At 39.3% G+C, this 21,919-nt stretch overlaps 1 protein-coding gene across 10 annotated transcripts in view; it reads right to left on the reverse strand.

Moving 5' to 3' along the window:
• The window catches only part of NTNG1 (netrin G1), a 319,109-nt gene that overhangs the window by 36,076 nt on the left and 261,114 nt on the right, over window positions 1-21,919 (reverse strand). For 3 of the 10 annotated variants that reach the window (XM_085023799.1, XM_085023795.1, XM_021090115.2), the window contains one exon: window positions 9,655-9,789. The exons of 3 other annotated variants lie outside the window; for them this stretch is intronic. In XM_085023799.1, the coding sequence (XP_084879925.1) occupies window positions 9,655-9,789 (135 nt within the window). Of the gene's footprint in view, window positions 1-9,654; window positions 9,790-15,687; window positions 15,856-21,919 lie in introns of all 10 variants that reach the window. 4 more of the 10 variants (XM_021090114.2, XM_085023793.1, XM_085023796.1 and 1 more) reach the window with 2 other exon arrangements.

A 21,919-nucleotide genomic window follows, 5' to 3' on the forward strand; every position in this document is an offset into this window, starting at 1 on the left:
GATCCCTGGCCTCCCTCAGTGGGTTAAATATCTGGCACTGTTCTGAGCTGTGGTGTAGACTGTGGACACAGCTTGGATCCTTTGTTGCTATGGCTGTGGCATAGGCTGGCAGTTGCAGCTCTGATTCGACCCCTAGCCTGGGAACTTCTCTATGCTACACCTGTGGCCCTAAAAAAAGAAAAAAAAAAAAGAAGACAAAATCCTGCAAAATGCAACAGCAAACTCAGCAATAAATATTTACTATAACTAATTTGCCACTTATCATGTATTTGAATTGGGAGAATTATCCTCTTTAGTCTCAGTTTTGCTGTCTATAAAATTAGGGGAAAATTATCTCCCTAGTACATGAGATAATGCATACATGTAGAGAGAACACAATAAATAATACCAATTTTTATTATTTTAAAATAACTATTATTTCTTAGAAATTGGCCATATGCAAACTGGTCAGATCATTTTTGAGACTTTGGGATCATGAAACTGCAGAACAAGAAGGAGCCTTAGAACACCCAATTCCTGTCTAGGATTTCCCAGGAGGAACTGCACAGGAGAAGTTGAGGTGGTTGAGCAAACATTTCTTGGAGCAGATGGTAACAGTCACACCCAGAATCACTGTGTTACCTCCAAGAACTTAGTTTTCAGGAATCCCCCCTCCCACCCTGGTTTATCTGTGACTCCTTTGCCCTGAAATTTTGTCCCGATGGTGGCTGAGGACTGGCCCTATAGTTAAATGAAAAATTTTCCCCTACAAATTTCAAGTGGGTTAGCCTTTTTTCACTGGAGCTGATTTTCATACTTAGGAATTTTCTTTAGAAGATTTTGAGATTCTATCTCTCCTTAACACACAGACACAGACACAGACAGACAGACAGACACACACTCTCATTCACTCATTATAGTGTAAAGAATGGCTTCAAGTGAAGCTCCACTTACGTAGCATCTAAAGTAAGGAAAGGACTTCATGTATTGTTTTTCTGCTTGGTGTCCTGATCATCTCACTATCAGACAGGCCCAGGCTGCTGCTTTGATTCTGTGCTACTAGTAGATACATTTGCATCTCCATTTCTTCATGAGATTTTGGCATTTCACACTAAATAAACTGGATGGTTCTACAATGTGAAATGGTAGAATTTGCGCATACTTCTCATTCTCAACATTCTCTTCAAATAAAGAGGGGGGATAAATTACCATGGATTGCCAAGTAAATATGGAAAACTGCCAGCAAGTCAGAGCTGAGATCCTTTTCTGAGTTGAGCACAGGTTAGCCGAGTAGTAGGCAAACCTCAGAATGTCAGGAAGGAGCCTGGAGTTGTTAATATGTCCACTATTTATATTTGTCTGATGCTGGGCCTCAGCAACTCAAGGGCCTTGGGTTTTGAATGTATTTAGGATATGGTCCTGCTGTGAAGGGCATGCCTAACAACTCACTCCTTTCAACTGGCCCCATCAGCCGTTGCTTCCATAGTTGTTCCAGATGAGCCATTAGCAGTGTGACGCGTTCAAGCACTTTCTACCACTTAGGCATAAACCCCAAGTCCCTTGTTCGTGGGTGGCACTGGATCCCTGATGCATTAGAGGTTGGTGGACTTTTTCTATCAATCTCAAATTAAAGTTACATTAAGAACAGAGAGAAAACAGGACTGGAACTGGAAGAGATGGCTATTAGCATGAGTGAGTGGTGTGGCGCTGTTGTGCTGAATCAGGAGAAATTTCACAACTGGGAGGAACCCTGGGTTCACTCTTCTGACAAAATGAGCCATTTTTCCCCAGGAGGACAACCCAGCATATTTGTAATGCCTGCAAATTGCCACTTTCTATCTTCTGTCTTCCTAATATTTTCCTTTTTAAATTACCTCTGGGAGGTTCCTACTGGTTCTGTTTAACGAGCACTGCCTTCCCACCCTTAGGAATTGAAAACAGTAACATCAAGTGCCCTCCCAAGTATTTATTTTTCATCACTATTATGTGGTGCTCAGCAAGGGAAATGAGACTGGTGTTCAAGTTGATAGCAAGGAAATTAAAAACCTGGATTCACTGATGCCATTCACTTTTAGGAAGAGATATAAGAGCCAAACGAGTGAAGTCATGTGTCTAGGACGGCAAATGCTCTGAAGCATCACAGACACCCTTGTTTAAGTGACATGTCACCTGTCAGTGGATTCAACATGTGAGGTCAACTGGCGAAATGTGAACTGGACATTTTAATGTAACACAGCAAATAGCAGGAGACTGCAACTAGAGGCAATTGAAAAATTACAAGTTAGGTTCAAGGTATTTGCCCGAGAAGGTGTAATCTTCGTCTCAGAGAAGAAATTGGAAGCATCATCCTAATGAGAGTTGTCAGTCTTGTAGAAGTTAATCTCACACCAAAAGAAAAGAAATCCCTTAGAATTATGATAGCAGAAAAGCTATGATGAGAACCAATTAATCTCTAGAAAAAAAAGAAATCTCTAGAAAAAAAATAAACCTTAAGTCTGATTCTTGGAAACTAGATGCGAGGACTAAGAACATGGCGAGGGAAGAGTATGAGAGTCCGTCTGTTGATAAAGGGATTGTGGAGGACAGCTGAGTGGCCAGAGAGTGGCTCTCAACACAAATTCATCTGGGTCTCTCACTATACCTTCCCTATGCCCCACAGACTTGGTCTGAAGGTCAGAGCTGGAAAGTTGGAGAGGCCCTAGAGGTCTTTTTACTTGACTTTAGAGCATTATACTTGACGTTTAAGCAGAAATGTTCCAAACACATCACTCATAGGAGCCTGTTCAGCTTCTGTTTGAGCTTTTCCAGAGTCTGGGGATTGATCATCATCCAAGGCACCCTACTTATATTCTCAGACAGCTGGAGAGAATTGTTGGAAAATGCTAAACTGAAACTCATCTCCCTCTTTGTACCCACTAGTCCCTATTCTATTTTCCGGAACCTGCAAGTCCACTTGTTACATAAGAGCCCTCCAACATCTGTAACACTTTACATCATATGCTTACCAACCTGTTTCAACTCTCTCTCATGTGATAAATCCTTCATCAAAGACAAAACCCTCCTACATCACTGCTGTGTTAAGATGTTCTTTTTCCAATGACTAGACTCTTGCTATGGGCTGTCCAGGGCATGTTTCAGGGGAACTATAACCATTTTTGTTCCTTACGCAGTCTGAAATTGTGCTAGCTTCTTTGCCACCCGTGACTAAGTGTTATCTGAAACTGAACTTCAATGTAAGCTAAGATTCCCAGATCTTTGTCACTTGAAACACATCTCTACACCATTCTACATTTTTGTAATTTGTTTTTATAGCCCTAATTTTCAGCACAGTGTCTAGCATACAGTAGGGATTTAATACATGTTCATCAAAGCCTCGTAAGAAATGCTCATAGAGCCATGTCAATTAGAAGTCTCCCATTTTTCTCTAGGTAGCCTACTGGAAACAATTTGTGATTTTATTTAAAAAATTAATTTGTGTTAAGATCTAAGATCATACCCCCCCAAGAATATTTTGAATTTTTATTAAGATTTGGGACAATATCCTTTAAAGACTTTTTAATAGCATTGCTCTCTTATGTGACATTGTCATCTTCCTACAACCAATAAGTGGTACTAGTAGTTACCTGACTGCTTCTTCCACTCTTTTGGGTAAAGAAATTGTCTTCAATCGCAAGCCAACAATTAGCAGGACACATCTTTTAGCAGACATCTCAATGTGAATTCTCCCATTTTGGAAGATTACAGAGTACTTCGATTTCCTTATCTGGCTTTGGACAATATCTATATCCTCTAAGAGGTGGTGTGGTCTACAATTTACACTCACAACACCTTTTCTAGATGGTCTTCGACCTTCACTGAAAAATATTTCACTGTCTCTAATTCACAGGGCAAGTCTATACCTTTATGACATCCATCACTCCTTTCTAATCACTGTACGCATTTCTTTCAAAGTTTTACTCTTGAATATCTTTATTCCCAGCATGAGCTACATTCCATCTCTATGATACCTGCATATTTATCCCTGGCATTAAAAGTTGGCATTTTCAATGTTTATTGTGGTAGGCAGAGAAGAATGTCTCCCCGAAGATGTCATATCCTAATTCCTGGAACCTGATGCTCCCTTACATGACAAAAAGGGTGTGATTAAATTAAAGGCCTTGAGATGGAGAGAGCATCCTAGATTATCTGTGTCCCCACTCTTATCACAGGGGTCCTTAAAAGTAGAGACTGTGTCCAGAGAAAGATGTGGGATGGAAGAAAGGCACAGAGAAATGAAAACTTCCTGGCTTTGAAGGCACAGAAAGGGGGCCATGAGCAAACTAATGCAGTGGCCTCCAGAAGAGAACACAGTCCTGCTGATACCTTGAACTTCGCCCAGTGAGATCCTTGTTGTATTTGTATATACAGAACTGTAAGACGGTACATCTGTGCTGTTTTAAACCACTACATTTGTGGTAACTGGTAATTTTCTACAGCAGAAGTAGAAAATAAGTATACTTATTATGCACTCTCTGGGAAGGGAAAAAACTAAGCCATGGAATTTTGTTACCCAAACTTTTCCCTTATTTTTCTCCTGAGAATAACTGTTTCTCTCTCTCTTTTTTTACTTTGTAGTTTGTCACAGTGTCTGGTTTTACAGTTTTAGAAGGGCATTTACCCTTTATTCCTCTCAAACTGAATTAAAAACTCTTCTTGATCAGGCCATTGAGTCTCCTACTAAACTCATTTTCTTAATATATGTACTAGTCTCTTCCAAGAACACATACTTCTGACACTATAGGCCATTGTCCAGAAACTGACTTCAGTCGTCCCTCTATTTTTTTTTTTTTTTGTCTTTTTGCCTTTTCTAGGGCCACTTCTGCAGCATATGGAGATTCCCAGGCTAGGGGTCTAATTGGAGCCATAGCCACTGGCCTACGCCAGAGCCACAGCAACGTGGGATCCCAGCCGCGTCTGCACCTACATCACAGCTCATGGCAACGCCGGATCGTTAACCCACTGAGCAACAAGGCTAGGGATCGAACCCACAACCACATGGTTCCTAGTCAGATTCGTTAACCACTGATCCATGACGGGAACTCCAGTCTTCCCTCTTGCTATGTGTGCTCAGTTTTTGATTTCCTGTGTGTTCTGTTATCTTCCAAAACCACAACATATATCTATATCATGAAATACTCTAACTTTAACTCAAATATTCATACTACCAATTCTTCTGAAAGCATCATTAGCTTTCATATAAATGAGGTTAAAATGTGGGGAAATTGGTGGCTTTAATAATTACTACATGATCTTCCAATGTAGTGTATACATTCTCCAAGAAGACAAAATATCTCTTCATCAGCCTCCATGGTTCTATGTGTGGCTATTTCCATTTCATTTTCCAAATCAAAAAATTCACACACCTCTCCCGTGTCTAGTCTTCTTGGTGCCCTTAACAAGTATTTCATTATTCCCCAATGCATGTTAACCAACCATACTTCTTGTGAAGCATAACATTGCTTTCTTAGAAGGTTCAGCTTTATTCTCTGGGATGTGGCTCATGCCTCTTCTCGGATCTCAAAGGGGCACGTTAAAAAAAAATCTTTTTCCTCAATGTTTCATTCTTCTGTGGAATGACCTCAACACCAATTTGGATTCTGCCTGTCACCTTCTTTCCTGAATTGTGTGTTCCATGCCGTCTAAAGTCCATTCATTCTGATGTTTCAAGTGTTTCAACTTTTGTCAGAGACCAGCTTGCATTGCTGATGCACACAGTCAGTGGCTCTCTCAGCCAGAGAGTTCATCAGTGCACCTGGAGTTCTTGATTTTCCCAGCCAAAGACATACAACTGCTTTTGGGGTCACCTTTGTTTCAATCTCTTGAATTAGTTTATCTCTAATCAAGGGGTTTTTAGGCTCCTCTAGGTCAACCATTTGATACTCACTAGTGGCCATTCTTAACTGTACTTTCTGCATTCTTATTATACAATTAGCTTTAAACATGGCTTCTTACCTAGTTCTTTGACACATCAACTTGTGCTTGGAACTCACTAAGAATAATTGAGATCTTACTATGTGCCATGAGCTCCATATTCATTATTATCCTTGAATCTTCAATTACCATATGTGTTAGGTATCATCCCCATTTTTAGATGAAAAACTAGGTTTAGAGAGTTCAAGTAATTTCCTCCAACTCCTGCAGGTAGTAAGGAGTGGAGATAGGGTTCAAACCCAGGTCTAAAGGACTTCAGAGCCTAAATGTGTACTCACTTGGTTCTATTCCTAGGATCCAAGCAGCAGTGTCAGTAACTTAATTTCCTTCCTTATTTTCTGTTCCTGCATCCAAGTCCTTTGGAGCTGCAGGTCCCCTTGCTAGTCCTCTGGGGACCGGAATCCTGTGTCTAGATCCCTTTGTCCTGATCCCTACTACAGCCCCTCCCTGGCACTCATTGCTCACTCCACCACGGTTTCTTCTCGGCATCGGTTTCTTGTTGCCAGGTCCATAACACTGCCACAAATAACGTGGCCAACCCAAGGATGGGTTCAACTTGGGGCGAGCAGAAGTGTGTGTGTGTGTGTGTGTGAGTGTGTGCGCACATGCACCTGCTTGTGTGTGTGATGTTGGGTGGGGGTGGCTGGGGAGGGAAGAGAGAGAGAGAGAGAGAGAGGAGAGGAGGAGGAGAGAGAGATTGACTGAGGGCATTTTTGAACATATTCATGTATGTGCAGATATAGGAATGATATGAAAAATATTTATCAAACTATAAGCACCAACTAATTAGTATGAATACCTGCTGTAATACTAGAGCAGGTACTGAAATCACACAACTATGACAGGTATCACCCTAATAGTTGCTGGATCTAGGAGGCTTCTAAGACAGCCCAGGTAAATCACTTAGGAATCTTAATAAAATAGCCATTTACCAGCTGGCAAAAGAATTTCTGTATTTTAACACAGAATATCAGCCCTGTGTGAGTGTGCCAAGGGAAGAAAAGGAGATTTCAGAGTGAGATAAAACTATTGTTTGCTCAAAGGTATATTTGAAATGTATTAAATTTATATAGTGAATCCAGTCTCATCCTCTTCTAGTCCTTCCTTTACAGAGCTGTTGGAATGATCTTTCTAAAGCAGAATCGTATCCTTTCATTCCTCTTCTTTAAACTGTATGGTAGATCCCACATCTCCCCTGTATGGTGGTTGTCATGTCTCTTCCCTGATGAGATAAAACGTCTTAGCTTGGGATTCAAGAAACTACATTATCTAGTCTCTGATCGCTTCCTCAACATCTTCCCTCCTTCCCAATACACACAACACACCTTACCCCCAATCATATCAAAACGATTTGATATTTCTGGAACAGAGTGTGCGAGCTCATGTGTCTTTTCTTGTCCAGGTAGTCCCATCCTGGAAAGCTTCTACTAATACCTCAGTACTCAAACAAACGTCACCTCTCTGGGAAGCTTTACTCCCCGTCTCGGCATCACTAAAAGCATATACACAGCTCTTGGTTCTGACTACCTTCTAATTATTGGGCTGCATGTCAGCCTCTCAGTCTAGACTGTCAATTCCATGTCTACATCTAAAAGCAGCTCTCTTCATTTTTTTAGCCTCTACTGCTAGCTCATTGTCTAACTGATGGTAGGTACTCCAGAAATACTCAAGAGGATAAAGGATTTACCCATCCAATCTCACTAATTTACATACCAAGGATGTAAGGCACTGGGGCTGAGGCATAGAGGGTTTTGTATGCCCTACAGTCCTTATGTGGTAGGGCTCTGCTTAAATGCAGTCTTCCAATCCCAGAAAGAAAAATCTGATGACATTATGCATTTTTAATAATACTCCAGAAATTAATACAGAAAAACCAAGTTAGGCCCTTCTGGCATACAGTTACCCTAAGACTAGATTAGTTAATTTTCTTCTCCGATGTCTTTTCCTGATGACACTCTAGAAACCCATTTGCTAGGTCCTGCTACATCGGGAAGTTTACATGAGACTTACCCTTTGAGAAGGTGTGTCTCCAGTATAAAGTCTCCTTAGACCTTATGCTTTGAGTTTTGGGGCTGGTTCCCTCTCTGTCTCTCCTAAGCAACTCCTGACTGCTAGCCATCTCTGGGCCTCTATATCTAGATGCTCCAGGCATGACCATCCTTGGAATCTTGGTTCCCCACTTAGTCCTTGGGATCCAAAACTAATCCATATCCTTTAGGTGCTCTCTGGGAACAGCGTGTACAACTTTCAAACCATGGCCTTATCAAGAACGTGTGTGGGCAGAACTGCTGCCTGACTTCTATTTGACTCTTTTAATGCTCCTCTTTAGCATGACTGGAGGCGCCCCCCCTCTAGCCTCTAGATTTCACCCTAACCTTGGTCTGCTCAATAGCAAATCTCTCAATTACCAATGCAGTTTACTGCTGCCCATGGCATTTGTATGGAGTAAATTTCACTCTGACTTTATAACACGTAGAAGTTGCAGCCTCCAGATAACTATACATTCCATAAGTAGCAGGTAAAATATTCTGTACAGCCTTGGTAGAAATTGGCTTTAGATAGTTCTTGCTTGCTGACATTTGTTTCAAGTGAAAAGTAAGCAAAAAACCTCTAGAGCTGTGCTGTTCAATATGGCAGACATATGTGTCTATTAAGCCGTGCAATATGGCTAGTCCTAATTGAGATGTTCTGTAAGCATTAAACATCTGATTTCAAAGACAGTAGGAAAAATGTAAATATATCTTTAATAATTTTAACATTGATTCTAGGTTGAGATGATAATATTTCAGGGCTTTTTTTGGGGATTACATAAGTTGTTAAAAACACAGTTCTATTTATTTTTACTGTTTAATGTAACAAAACATTTAGTTATGTGTGTGGCTTGCGTGATTTTTCTATTGAGCTGCGCTGCTCCAGAGGATCTGCCTGGTGGCTCTTTAATATTAGTAAACTGACTGTGTACAAGATAGAATGGAAAGTTAGTGCAGAATTAAAAATCAGAAAAGGTTATGAATGACAGAAGGAAGTTTCTGCTCAGATTTTTAAAATTCTGTTCTCTGAATACAGCAACATGCCACCTGCCTTGACAAGCTTTTAAGAATGTCTGATAATCCTCAGAGAAATGAGGCTGAACCAAATGGCATCGTCTAAAGCTCACTGCACGGGTGCCTAACCTCGGAGGCTTAAAATCAATATTGATTTTCATCATTTATTTTATCCTGGCATTTAAATATCCCTTAGATTTATTACCTTTAGGTTTCTGGTTCAGATTCAGTGGTGGGTATGATACAAGGGTGGGAATAAGTTATGTAGATATCATTTAATTTATGAACTCCGGAGCTCCAGGGTAGTTTAAGAAATATATTAACCACATACACATCACCCTTCATTTTGCAGTAAGGATTTCCAAGCTGGGTCCCTATTGTGCCATTTAATTTATGTCTGGCCAGGTCCACGGAACTGCATACAATATTTCAATATAAGTTGCTTCAGCCATCAGAGGGAACGAAGATGGGCTTCAAAGGAGCCAGCTGGACAGCTGATGGATTCCTCTCTCTCCTCTACATAGGCTGGGGCATTAAGTAGTTTTTAAAGCTTGTCAGCGGTTTGGGTCTTTTTCTGCTCTGAGAGGCTGCACGCACCGGCCTAAACAAGCAGAATCAGCCATGCTGCAGCAGGCAGAGGGCAGCTCCCAGAGTTACTTACGTTGACAGCCGTAGTGCCAGGAATTTCCTGGCAGACACTCATCACACTTAGGCCCTGTCGTTCCAGTCTTACACTCACAAAATCCTGAGCCATTACAACGATCATGGACTGAGCCCAAAGGGTTACAATAACACTCTGTAGAAACAAGACAACACACAGGCTGGAGACAAGTCCGCATGGCTTATTAGTTATCAACACAGGATCGTCACTTACTTAAATGCATCACTTACATAAAGAGAGATGTCCACTAATGAAATGCTTTGGCAAATATGGCTATTTCAGGTCCATTTATTTATTTGCTCAGGCTTTCGTAATATCATTTTTATGTTTTGGGAGGAAATCAAATGAAAACTTCCAAGGACATAAAATATCATGCTCTTCACTGCTAACAGATTGTAACAGAGTTTCCATTTGTTAGGGCGTTTTTAGGTGGTTTAATGAACGCCATGAGAAGTTTGTATATTGAGGATAAATCAATGTGCCATCAGCGTAAAATCTGTTTTAAATTATTCAAACGAGCTTATCTGTTACACTCAATATTTGAGAACTGCTGAACATCGTTGAAGTGCAGTATGATGCACTTTGTTCATTCAAAGGTAGCTTTATGTTAAGATTTGGGATGGCACTTTATATATATATTTATACTATGTTGTGATGAGCCTTTAGATATTGTATCTGCTAGGCATGTTAGAGTAGCTTTCATGCAACCTAAATTAACAATCATGAAAGAAAAATGAATTTTATAATCCTAAATAAATTTCAACATAGGCATAATGTGAGACTTGTATTTTTCATTACAATGTCTATGGACAGAACAATATAACTTTGTGTAATAAAAAGTAAGTGGAATATTTTCTTGATTCCTCACCCATTATTATGCAGGATATTTTTATTTCTGAAGCTCTGTTTTGCTTAAAGGCTGAATCAGAAATGAGAATTCTTCAGGCTTCTATTAGCTTGAAAGGTAACAGCAGCTAGTTTGTAGCTTTTGGAATTCATAAGCCAAAATTCCTTTCTTTGTAATCCCACTGTATAATCTTGGACAAGTTACTATATACCTCTATCTCTTCATTTCCTTTATTTTGAAATGGTCCCATTAAGGACTTCCCTGGTGGCCTATCAGTTAAGGACCTGGCATTATCACTGCTGTAGCTCAGGTCACTGCTGTGGTATGGGTTCAATCCCTGGCCCAGAAACTTCCACATGCCACAGGTGTGGCCAGAAAACAGATACATAAATAAAATGGTCTCATTAAGAGGTTTTTGTGTTAAACACCAAATAAAATCACACTAAGCAACTAACCAAGCAATCAACCATGAGAAACCCTGAGAATTTTAGTTTAATATCAAGTTTAGGGTCTTAGATTAGCAATGGAGATTCAGGGTTTACCATATATACAGAGATCCAGAGGTCTGGTTCTGTTTTTATCATAGAGACTAATTAGATAATTAGATAATTTCTTCAAAGAATGTGCAGTATCTTTGAAGAAATTATCTAGGATCATTATTTTATATTAAGTCAATTTTGAACTATTCTTATGATACAAACATTTGTGAGACTAAAAGTGACATACATATGTAAAAATAAAACTAAATAAAATCTAAAATGCTCTCTTGTCTGACTTGATTTGTACTCATTAATTGCAGTTTTATTTTAAATTGGCATTTTCTATTTTAATGTGTGTATATGCGATAATTGTTTAAAAGTTTTTAAATAGTAATTTGGTTGTAGTTTTAAAAATGTCTACACATACACACACATATACATTAAGAATGTACCTCTACCAAAACTACTGTAATGTGTTTCTTACTACTTGAATTATTTAAGTTGATAAATCACCAACATTTTGTAAGTCAGGCAGTAGAGGTACATCTGGCCAATGTGAATTCACATATTGTGATGGCCAACTAGCCCATAATAATTGATTGATATAAGGTTTTAGATGTAAAAAAATGTAAACAAAATTTTAAAAAATGTGGAACATCTAGGGAGTTCCCGTCGTGGCTCAGTGGTTAACGAATTCGACTAGGAACCATGAGGTTGCGGGTTCGATCCCTGGCCTTGCTCAGTGGGTTAAGAATCTGGCATTGCTGTGAGCTGTGGTGTAGGTTGCAGACGTGGCTCTGGCACAGGCCGGCAGCTACAGCTCCAATTAGACCCCTAGCCTGGGAACATCCATATGCCACCGGAGCAGCCCTAGAAAAGGCAAAAAGACAAAAAAAAAAAAAAAAAAAAAAAAAAAAAAGTGGGACATCTAAACTGCGGTACATCTCAGTAGCTGTCATATGACAAGGTGGTAAGTGTAATACTGTTAGTCATGAAAATAAGTTACAGGGAGAGGTGAGGTCTACACTCCACCTTACACACAAATAATTAGTTTTTTTTTTTTTAATATCATGTATGGAACTACAGTTGATGGTAGATATTGGGGTGATAAGGATGGCCTTGGAGAATTACATTCTATTCCATGGAACTAGGAAAAATACGCAGGATCATGAGACTGAAAAACAACATGAAATACTTTTGGAAGTCTGAAAAGTTATACTACAGTTGATTTATAAGTGTTCGAAGTGTCTTGTGTTTGCTTTGTTCTACAGAAGGTACCTCTGATGACCTTATCTTGGGTTTCCAGGGGAATAAAAACAATAATACATCACAATTTGAAATATGTTTAGTAGCAACTGCTAAGCCCTGCATTTCATTCTGATGTCAAGCTTGTTATCAGGGATTATTAGCAGTGATTACACAAGGTCACAAACTATGTAGCCTCTAGCTTCCTGCTTAATGTTTGAGTTTATAGGAAACAGAAACATGCAAGGATGTCATTTTCATGGAATTGCTGCGTCATACAGGATAATTGCATGCATCTTTAGAAATACGACTGGCCTGGGATTTGTATGAAAATGGGTAATTTACCAGGAATCACAAAGCAGTGATCACTGTTGCAACATGGAATAGCCTGCATTTTATATTTGCCATAATATAAAACGATGCAAATAGTTTAAGACGTCTATTTCCACAGTCTACATTTTGTTAAAGATACATGCTATTCCCTCACAGCCAGGATGGTGGATTTTGTTGCCAATTGCTAAAGAAATGGCAAAGTGCCTTTTCCCCCCTAAATTTAGAGAAGACTTCGATGAAGTTCAATTTTCAGAGATTAGTGCCTAATTCTGTGAAAATGAATTGGGTAAATATTCATTTTCATTAGTGCTTTCTATACAAAGGGACGGTAAAATTAACTCTGAATTACTTGTGGTGTATTCTCTCAAATTTAATTCTCAATCTTGCTGCAAGCCCTTTGGGGAGCTTAAGTGTGGAAAACAGCGAAGAGGTTTATACTGCCGGGTAGGGCAAACTTTGGTAATGGAGCCACAGGCTTCCAATGGCCTTCAGGGAGCAAATCCAACCTCAGCCTTGTGCCCTGGTAGCCAGAGAGCTCTGCCCTTGGCCCTTGAAGTGCGAAAAGTGGAATTTATAGCTCTTTGAGGAAATCATTGTACACTTACACAGACTAAAGGCAAACGATATACTGTAACATATGCCAGCTCGCCGAATTTTCCAGTTCATTCTCTAAAAACCATTTTTCCCCTGAGGAAAGGGCACCAATTTAAGGAATTTTGGTATGGGGGGGGGGGGATTGTAGCTAATTTTAATGGTATCTAAAAAGAGTCATATTTAGGCTTACCAATGACGTCACTTGGTGTGAAGAGTATAAAATACTGAATAGGGATATGGTCGCCTCAATAAAATAAAATCCCTGCGAGATTTATAATTTTAATTACAAACTTTCTAGACATAGAGAAAACAACTGCTTTTTTTTAAGCAGAAATAAATACAAGAATGTCTATTAAGTTTTCCATATTTCATCTGTAGTTTACGTGATTTAAAAGCAAAAAGCTGAATGGCTAACTCCTTGTTTGCCACAGATTTACAAAAGAACTATGCCTCTTAGAATTGGAAAGGAAGCACAGATTTTGTAGTTCATAGATTACTTCAGGCCTGGAAAAGAGCCAGACTTCATTAGAATAGAATACTTGGAGTAAAACATACTGGGATATTAAGTCATCTGTTGTGAGAAATTTTACGGAATAAAATCTTTTCTTTTAAGGCCCCTTTCTTTGATTTATTTAAAATAATATAAAATTGATATTGTGAAATATTTACATCTTATCGTAATGTTCTGTATTTTGAAAAAATGGCTGTTTTATTCCTGTGTTCCTAGTGTTCTTATTTATTTTACCTTTCCTCTTGTTTCCATATTTATAGTATGACATTTATATATTTTTACAGATGACATTCAGAAAAATGTAACTGCATTTGAAATTCAGACAGCTATGTGCCTTCTGGTTTTTATTAATATCCTCAAATCTTTGTAACCCAGATGTTATTAAGGCAATTGAACTTCTTCTGTTCACAAGCTCATAGTAGTACTGCTGCTGTCATTTTAAAAGCATACCGTGAGTAAAAGTCTGACAAGCTTAGCTTTGCTAATTGTGTCAGGATAGTTGGGAGAAAGCATTCAAGCTTTGAAGTTAAGAAACTAACTCTTTGCTAAAGCTGTATGATTTGGGTCAAATTGTCTTACTTTTCTCAATTAGAGAAAATAGGGGAAATTATGAGTGAAATACTTACCACCACGGTTTTGTTAATGAGGATGAAGTAAAAAAACAAACAAACAAACAAAAAAACCATATTTGCAAGTCAGATCACAGTTTACCAAGTGTTTCCTGTGCATCCCATATGATACAATTTGACCAGGAGTTCTCAAAGACTTACCTAAGGCACACAGCTATTAAATAGCAAACTGGGACTTGAACCCAGCTCTCCAGCCTCTAAGTCCAGGGATTTCTCCACTAATTCACAAATAATAAGGAAGCACTTTGAAAAATAGAACATACTGTAGACATAAACAGTATTATGAAAATTTGGCCCAATTTAACTCAAAACAACCTGTATAGCCTTTTTAAGTGACACTTGCAAATATCTATATGACCTTGGCAATCCGATCAGAAAACAATGACCCCAGAAGTGCAGATTGATTTGATTCGTTTTTTTCATGAAAACATCACCTTTCATTTTTCAGCTCGTGTATTTTATTTGGTCTCTAAGTGAAGAATTTACCTTTAACATTGATTGCCTATATGGTTACCTACTGGTGTGGTAACAGATACAAACATATCCTTCACTATTTTGAATATATGCATTCCTTCAAGGTTCATGATGAAGTGAAATTCCATTTCTTATTTATTATTTTTCCAGCAGCTCCTTCTCCTAAAGACAGGTTCCACAATGCAAAAGGTAGGAGAGGCTTTTTTGGATGGGAAGGGGGGGGGCCTGATTCTCTTCAGTTGACATGATCAGTAGTCATAGGGGGTGGACAGAGTGCTTAGGGGAACCCTGTGGCCCCAGTTTTCCAGGGCTCACATACTTGGGAAGCTAGGAGAATTAATGGCTTTGGATAGTTTTGAAAAATTGCTTCTCCTCTTGGGGGCTATCGGAAAATTCAATAAATGGAATTTCATTACGATGGATGGAAAAAATCAGGCAAACGTCCCCATCTCCCATTGCTAGTGGCTTTCAATTCCAAATGGCAATATTTTAGAAAAATATTTGTCGATTACTGATTATTTACAAAAGTTTGTGTCCTAATGTCTCGTATCTATAATTCAAAAGCTTGCAATGCATTTCCATTTTGAAATTTGAACATACAACCTTACAATCAGGTTGAAGTTTTAAGATTTCATGCAAGAAAAAAAAAAAAAAAGGGAAGAAAGAAAAATAAAAAGAAAATTCTTCATTTTTTCAGCTCATCATCTTTAAAACAACAATAAGATAAAGATTCAAAATACATCACCCAACTATGATTTCAACCAGCACAAGTGAATTTTAAGTCCACCACAAGGATGTTTTCTCCATTGAGAGAGTTCATTCTAGCTCAGCTGTGGTGTAAATCACCAGCCTCTCCACTTTAAAGAGCTCCCCATCGCTTGAAAGGCACAGAACAATAGCTAAAATTATAATGGAACTGACCTATGCACACATTCTCATCGTCCAGCTCTGCAGAAGCATTTCTGAAGTAGCCCAGCCTGCATAACTCACAGTGCTGCCCTCTAGTGTTGTGTTTACAGCTCACGCAAATGACTGTATTTAGCAGATCGATATAACTGCATCGATTGGAGTGGCCGAAGCATTCACAATCTTGCAAGGAAGAACAGAAATGTATACAGAGTGTATACAGTCGCAGAGTAATAGCACACTACATGCTTGGATAAAATGAGAAGTGGAGAAAAGATGGTGGAATGGCATTAAATGTATGTGATTCCACATGACACATGGTGACCACAGGTGGTTGTGACTGGCATGGAAGTAGCATCTGTTTCAAGCAGGAGAGAAAAGTTGGACATTCAGAACATGACCAGAGAGTGTTAGTTCTTGGCAGACAATATGAACAGAAGCATTTGCAGGTGTACACCTTTTAAAGTTTGAGAAGGCTGTTTCCACTGATGCAAAAGTCTAATTTTTGCACTTTGAAAACTTTACTGTCTTTGCATCACTTTCCTCATTTTCTCTTCATATTTACAGAGTTAAAAAAAAAAAGGAGAGAAGGATGCCAGCATCTAGGGCCTGAGTCTGCCATCACCCAGGGCTCCTTTGTTTACACAGTCTTACTATCATTTATGTCAAGACAGTAATTCAGTCAGAGTTTCACAGAAGAAATCATGGCAAATTTAATAGGGATCTACACAACTAAACAATTCTTTATTTTTGTTTTTTCCAAGTGCTAAGAGAAGATGACTTTGGCAAGCCTTTCATCAGACCAAATCCACATGTTTGTTTAAATGTGAGAGAGAATGCAAAAAACAGGGAGATTGTTGATATGGAAAAAAGTGCTCTTAAGATTTTCTTTTCATGCCAGTTTCAAACTAAGTGTGCTACAAAAGAAGAGACAGACAGCTACCATTCCCTCTGGTTTCTTTTCCTTTGTCTCACCAAAATGTTGGAGATGCCGCTGAACTTAGGAGTAATGATGATAAGAACTAGACCAAGAGACATGAGAAAGAGTGGGGAGTGACCAGCTGTCTCTCTTTTGCATCTCAACCAAAGCAAGTCATTAATTTAACTCAACTTTTCTCTTTCTTTCTTCCTTTCTTCATTCCTTTCTCTCTTTCTTTCTTCCTTCCTTTCTCTCCTTCCTTCTCTTTCTTTCTCTCTCTCTCTCTCTGTCTTTCTTTCTTTCTTTCTTTCTTTCTTTCTTTCTTTCTTTCTTTCTTTCTTTCTTTCTTTCCTTCCTTCCTTCCTTCCTTCCTTCTTTCTCTCTGTCTCTGTTTCCCTCCCTCCTTCCTGCCTTCCTTTTTTGTTGCTACACCTGCTAGGAGTTGAACCTGCACCACAGCAGTGAAAACTGTCAGATCCTTAATCTACTGAGCCGCCAAGGAACTCCCCCTTTTAAAAAGAGGTGGTAAAAACACAGCCCCCATTGGTGCAGTAATTATTAAATCATACAGAAAATAAGTGTGAGAACTAGTAGGGAATCTATTTCGTCTTCTCAAAATATTAGGGTAGGCATAGCTCACATTTATAAGGAGGGTCAATTATAAAACTAAAACCTTGTTTGTATAAAAATATCCTTCTCATTAATGTCTGGCTTTTACTTTAACCCACCAGGAAGCCTAAGGAGAGTCACTAAGGAGAGTTCTGGGAGGAGGCCACATGGGAGACAGGGTAAGACTATCCTGCAAAATTCAGTAGTTAAGACATGCCAACTTAATAATAACAAAAATAATACAATTACCTATCACCAAATTAAATTCTCTTAGAAAACAAGCATTTCACCCCAATACATTATATCTCTCTGAGTTTAACCTTATCTAAGCTGGCATTTCTGACTCCCTAGAAAAGCTCTGGAACCTTCCTTAGTTGAGGGTTTGGAAAAGGGAGAATCTTTCTGACCTGGAACCATCCCAGAGTAGTAGCTGCGAGGAGGAGACTCAAGTCCCAAATCTAATTGCTTCCCAAGGACTTCTTCAGAGCTTCCTGGAAAATTCCTTAGAAGTGGGCATGCATGGCTCTACCCTCAAGCTCTCCTTCTCTGGAAGAGGCTCCTAAGTGGTTCCTATTCTCCACACAACCCCATCCTCTATTGGTCCTTGGTGTACCTAATATAGTTAATCCAGCTTTTTTTTTTTTTCCAAAAGAATATTTTATGTGCATCAATTTATTCTGGGAACTTTTTGGAACTGCAGAGAAGTCCTTGTTGTTACGAGGCTTGTTCTCAGATAACTAGAGAAACAGGGGATGTGCTTTAAAAAAAAAAAAAAGAAAGAAAAAACAAACAGTAACAAAAAGGAGACATAAGGAGAAATTCATTTAACTTGAGGAGAATTAGGAAAAAACTAGCTTAACACTGAATCATCCATGAGGGCAGGTAAGGTTTATTTCACAACAACGATAACAACGAAAAGGCTAGAATAAGCATTACCAGTGAAGGGACGAGAGTGGGCAAAGATATGATGTTGGGGAATGCGAAAGAAAACAGGCCTAAAGAAGTTTCCTGACATGGGTCCTTTGAAGATATTTGAAGAACTCTGTAAGATCTGCCTAGCAGCCAACACTACAAAGCTGGGCTTCATCTGACAAAGCATTATCCATGAAAAAGACCCAGCCCATGAATCTCCACAGACACTGTCACCTACTATTCTTTGAATTTAATGAATGATATGCATTTCTGCGATATTAACTACTGGTTTCTGGGACTTCTTTGAAAATCACTTAATCTTGGATAGAGTTAAATAATATAAATTCTATAAATAATTACATATACAACCATACAGAGCTAAACACACAATATTATACAGTTGTTTCAGAAGATAAGTGGCTATCTAAAATGTCTTATAATCTAAGAAAGAAGCTAATAGTAATTTGATTTTTTTTTTTCTTAGACTTCTAAGACTCTTCTGAGACTTTGATAAAGTTGTCTTTTCTGGCTGTGGTATATTTGAGAATGTAATATGAGAGAAAGAGCTTTGGAAGTGATCTGAAAAACATGAGAGCACTGTATAAAAGCAAGACATCTCAAATGTAATTATTAGGCTGCTGTATTATTTTTCAGTTTTCTGTTAATTTCTCCCTCTTTAGGAACTAGCCTTTCTACACAGACACAGAATCCATGAAGCATCATTAATGATACAGTTAGAGCTGCACTATCAAATTAAGATCCTAAAGGGATGATAGGAGTAGTTCAATAATTCTTTGATCCTCTAATTTGCTGATCTACCATTTCGTCCATTCCCTTTTTACAAAGCATACAGTCCACGATCCAGCCTTATAATCACTCCCGTTTATATACTCTCATCTCCTTTGCCTTCTACCCCCACACCCCCAATTACAGTCTCCTGGGAAAATGTGATCTTGGTTAAATCCAACTCTCCACTTCTCTCTGCCTGCATCCCAGCAGCTAAATGTGGCTGGAGTTTTTCTCCAACTATTTTGAAACAAGTCTCACTTTAAGCTCACGACCATAAACTTCAACAGGGCCTTCGGGGCTTTCTGGCAACCCTTCTTTAAACAGGGGCTTTTGGGCCATCACTCTCGGTTCACCTCCTTCCCCACTGATCATTGATTTGTTCTCTCTTCTGCTTCTTTGCCCTATCCTCTCAAATGTCTCTTTGCTCTTTAGGCTCACTCAGAGCCAGGGCCTTTTTCATTTGGTTGTTGTTGTTGTTGTTTGTTTGTTTGTGTTCCCCAGCCTCCTGACTAAAAGCCATCGATATGTGGACCTTTCCTAAACCGTTATTTCCAGCCTGGACCAACTCCCCAGTTAGTGAGACTTCATCCAGACGGAAGTGTTCAACTGCCTTTCTAATGTCTCCACTTGGACATTTATTACATATCTCAACTTTAACGTACTCCAAACTGAGCTCATAGGTTACCTTCCCAAACCTGCTACTTTGCATGGGCAGCCAGTCTTATTTTGGGAAACAACAGTAAATGACAACTCCATTCCTCCAACTGCTTAGCTCAGAATTCCTGGAGTTGTTCCTGACACCTCTTTTTTCACTCTGGACAAACCAATCGACCAGCCGATCATCTTGACTATGCTTTTAAGATACGTTCTAAATCTCACTGCATCTCACCATCTTATCCGTAGCTAAAGGCACCTGGATTACTGCTGTTCTCAAAATGCTTTCCTGGCTTCTGTCCTTGTGATAGTCTCCTCCGCACAGCAATCAGAGCGATTCTTTCAAAATTTAAACTAGGTCATGGCATCCCTTTGCCTATAATCCTAATGGCATCCCGCCTCATTCAAAGTAAAAGCCAGAGTTCGAGTTCATTCATTCCCAGTTGATCTGGCCTCTGGCCTCCCAGGGGCTCCTTGCTATCACTGTGCTCCTCACTCACGGTTCGATGCCTCCATGTTGCTCTGCAAACACACCCAGCACATCGCTGGGTCTCCTCCTCGCCCAGACTTCCCTACGACTTGCTTCCTAGCTTTGCCTTTAGGGCCCTGATCAAAGAAAGTTCTGTAACTACTCTATCTGAAGAAAGTTCTGTAACTACTCTATCTGAAGAAACTGTCCCAAACACATTAATCCTCCCCTCATTTCCTAATCCTGTTTAATATTTTTGCAGAACTTAGAGTATCTATCTGAAAGATTTTTTTTTTTTTTTTTTTGTCTTTTTGCCTTTTCTAGGGCCGCTTCCTCGGCACATGGAGGTTCCCAGGCTGAGGGTCTAATCGGAGCTGTCGCCACCGGCCTATGCCAGAGCCACAGCAACGCGGGATCCAAGCTGTGTCTGCAACCTACACCACAGCTCATGGCAATGCTGGATCGTTAACCCACTGAGCAAGGCCAGGGATTGAACCCACAACCTCATGGTTCCCAGTCGGATTCGTTAACCACTCGCCACGATGGGAACTCCTGAAAGGTATATTTTAAAAAATTTCTCCTCTACACTTTCAATATAAATGTGCTTACCGACTGTATCCATTTTGCTCACAGACGTAAACAGAACTCAAAACATTGCCTGGCAAATACTAAGCACTCAAAATATGTTGTCAGATGAATGAATCAATGAGTCAATGAATCAGTGATGATCCTGAAGCATCTAACTTTGGGAAACAGAGAAAGACACGGAGGAAAGTTACGTTTAAATTTATTCCTCCACCATTCAAATTCCATATGAGAGTCTAGCTATATCCTATATATTAAAGAGTTAAGAAAAACAACAGCCATACATCAAGAAATAACTGAGTTAGTGAATATTTTAGCTGAGAGTTGACTATATGCCTATGTAGATTTGTTTAGGTAGGAAAAAAGGGATTTCTGAAAATACTATGGTTTTTTTATATAGTCTTTCAAACTCAAATCACAATGTAGACTACATTTTATTTTCAGACAAATTTTTTTCCTTCTTTTTGCTTTTTAGGGCCACACCCACAGCATATGGAAGGTCCCAGGCTAGGGGTCGAGATGGAGCTGCAGCTGCCACATGAATGTGACCTACACCACAGCTCACAGCAACACCGGCTCCTTAACCCACTGAACGAGGCCAGGGATCGAACCCACGTCCTCATGGATTCTAATCGGATTCGTTTCTGCTGCACAAAGGGAACTCCTATTTTCAGACAAGTTTTAATTACTGTTGGGTAAACAAGCTAACAAACAGGATCCTCCAAAAGACATTTTCATGGTGTGGCATGGCATGCGTTGGCAACAGGTATTTGCTGAAAACCATCTTAAACCAGAGGACAATGTGAATGAGATCTAGTTCTGAAAAGTCTAGTGCAGTTTTTCAACCTCAGCACTACTGACATCTTGGGCCAAATAATTTTTGTTTTCCTGTATGTAGTAGGATATTTAGAAGCACCCTTGGCCTCTACCTACTAGAGACAGTGGCAACCCCCAAGCGGTGACAACCAAAAGTCCCCTGAGGGAGCAAAATCCCCCATCGAACATATATGATGTCATATAAAACAGTTATGATAAAATGGTACTTAGGAATTGGCTAGTTAAGAGCAATAAAAGCCAGGAATATTCTAGAAGAAGGAGAGTGCAAAGTAGTCTCGACCTAAACCTCTTCTAAGGTTTAAAGGCTCTTTCTGAGACTGGCTGAGGAAGGCCTGCACAGATAGGAGTTATGGAAAAATAAGAGGTTGGAGAGAAAGGGAATGAAAGGCAAAGAAGATTAAGAATATGAAGAAGTTTAATGTCTTCTTGGTGTCTTCTTTACTGTTCCCAGTGTTGTCTCTAATGCCTTTATT

Source organism: Sus scrofa, chromosome 4 (genome assembly GCF_054392235.1).
Source record: "Sus scrofa isolate SSC_HxYL_T2T_F1_AM1 chromosome 4, Sscrofa_HxYL_maternal_Yorkshire_Landrace_v2.0, whole genome shotgun sequence".
NCBI classification, from domain to species: Eukaryota; Metazoa; Chordata; class Mammalia; order Artiodactyla; family Suidae; genus Sus; species Sus scrofa.